Here is a 1,732-nt window from a genome sequence, read left to right as displayed (position 1 = left end):
AAAAAACAAACCCCCAAAAAACAACAAAAAAAACTTCATTGTCCCTTTGCAATCTTTTCAAGTTTAGAAAAATAAGTCAGCTTTGCCCTCCAGTTTGTAAAATGAAATCTTACACCATCCTGTAGCTGTCAGGTAAGAAGGTGTAGCGGTTCAGTGAGTTTATCTCCTTCTGATTCAAGCAGCTTTGCACTTTGTTTTTGGAAAAACACCACTTCTATAAAAACACACAAGAAACAAACTTAGTTTCAGTTTAGTCACGAGCTAGCCACAGGACTTTGCTGAACACAAACTCCTGTCATGGGAGACTCTTCTCTATCAATCCCTTGCCTCATTGCAAGGTGTCCTTCAGTCATGTAATGAGCAGGACCTGTATTAGCAGAAAACTGGTACGTTGGATGTCCAGCTATGCCAGTTTCTTGGCGCGGATTAGAGTAGACTGTTAAATTCATGTCCATAGCTCCATTTTGTCCAAAGTCCAAGGTATTAGCAGCCACTGGGCGGTTCTGATAGGCCTGATTGCCTTGGTTACCAGTAGAGGAGGAAGATGTAGAGGAAGAAGTAGTTGAGGAAGACAGGGATGTCATGGAGTGGTGACTGTGGCCCACCTCCATAGAATCCTGGGTGGAGGAGCTGTTTGTTGGAGAATTGTAGACCCTCGGCCTGGTCCGGCTACCCAAGGCTTGCTGTCCATGATGGTGGTGGTGGTGGTGGTGATGATGGTGGTGGTGAGAGCTATTTCCATGATGATGATGTAATGCATTCTGTTGTTGAGGGGTTACATGGAAGGTGGTTTCTTGAACTGGATGGTTTTCAACAGTGACCTGTGTAGGAGCTTCAGTGGCTGTCCAACCAATCGGAGGAGGAAACTGTTGTCGAACCTATGTTCATAGGCAAAATAAAAGTTAAAATGTTGAATCAATCTGTCCATTTGCAATACATGAGAGAGATTAAATTACTGAGGTCTACACTAACTTCTAAAAAAGGTAACCACACTTTGCAGTGGCAAAATTATTCTAGAAATATAAGCGTGTAATTAAGAAGCATTTCTAATATACTTTTCTAAATATTTCTTCAGAAAAATGACTACACATTCTGGATGCTTTTTTCAAACAGTTTAAGTTCAATATGTGACCTTACTGTCAAAATGACAGAAGCAGCCTTACATAATAGTAATAACAAACAACGTAGTATTTGTAGAACACGCAGAACAACAAGAGCCTGATATCTGACTTAAGTCTCTGGATACAATTAGCATACTAAGCTAACTTAATATGCTGTAGTTCTTATCTTGAACAGTGTCAACAGCATTGAATGAGTACTCCCCTGGAAGAAGACAGCTGGTTATTCTAATAGCAAGGTCTGGCTAAACACCAATTTAATGCATAAACTAAATTGCTTGGGAGAAAAAGTTTTTCTGTCAGTTGCAAAGAAACATGATCTTCATTTCTTTTTGTGTAAGTGTAATGTTTAAGAAGCTATTGCTTTACACCTGTAAAAGTAACTGTACATCTGTAAAAGTGATTAAGAGAAATTATAAATCACTGTCACATTTCAGTTTTATTCTTCCAGGAATAAAACAAGCTATCATACACTAATTGATATTTTTATCTGTTCTGTACTAAAATAAGTTATTACTAAATTATTTGTAGTTAATAAATGAGTTTTTACTTTCTTCCAAGAAGAAGACCTCAATAAACACTAATTCAATTAATAGTAATGCTGGTGAAATACT

General features: G+C 37.9%; 1 protein-coding gene across 1 annotated transcript in view; it reads right to left on the bottom strand.

Moving 5' to 3' along the window:
* Positions 1 to 234: 234 nt before the first annotated feature.
* Positions 235 to 1,732, bottom strand: part of DYRK1A (dual-specificity tyrosine-(Y)-phosphorylation regulated kinase 1A) — a 23,001-nt gene continuing 21,503 nt past the window's right edge. Inside the window, exon 11 of the mRNA XM_010000438.1 lies at positions 235 to 878. Within this exon, the coding sequence (XP_009998740.1) occupies positions 255 to 878 (624 nt within the window). The 3' untranslated portion in view covers positions 235 to 254. The remainder of the gene's footprint in view (positions 879 to 1,732) is intronic.

This window comes from Chaetura pelagica, unplaced genomic scaffold (assembly GCF_000747805.2).
Source record: "Chaetura pelagica isolate M959 unplaced genomic scaffold, ChaPel_1.0 scaffold244, whole genome shotgun sequence".
NCBI lineage: Eukaryota > Metazoa > Chordata > Aves > Apodiformes > Apodidae > Chaetura > Chaetura pelagica.
Note: the sequence above shows the minus strand (reverse complement) of the source record. Positions and strands in the feature narration are given on the sequence as shown.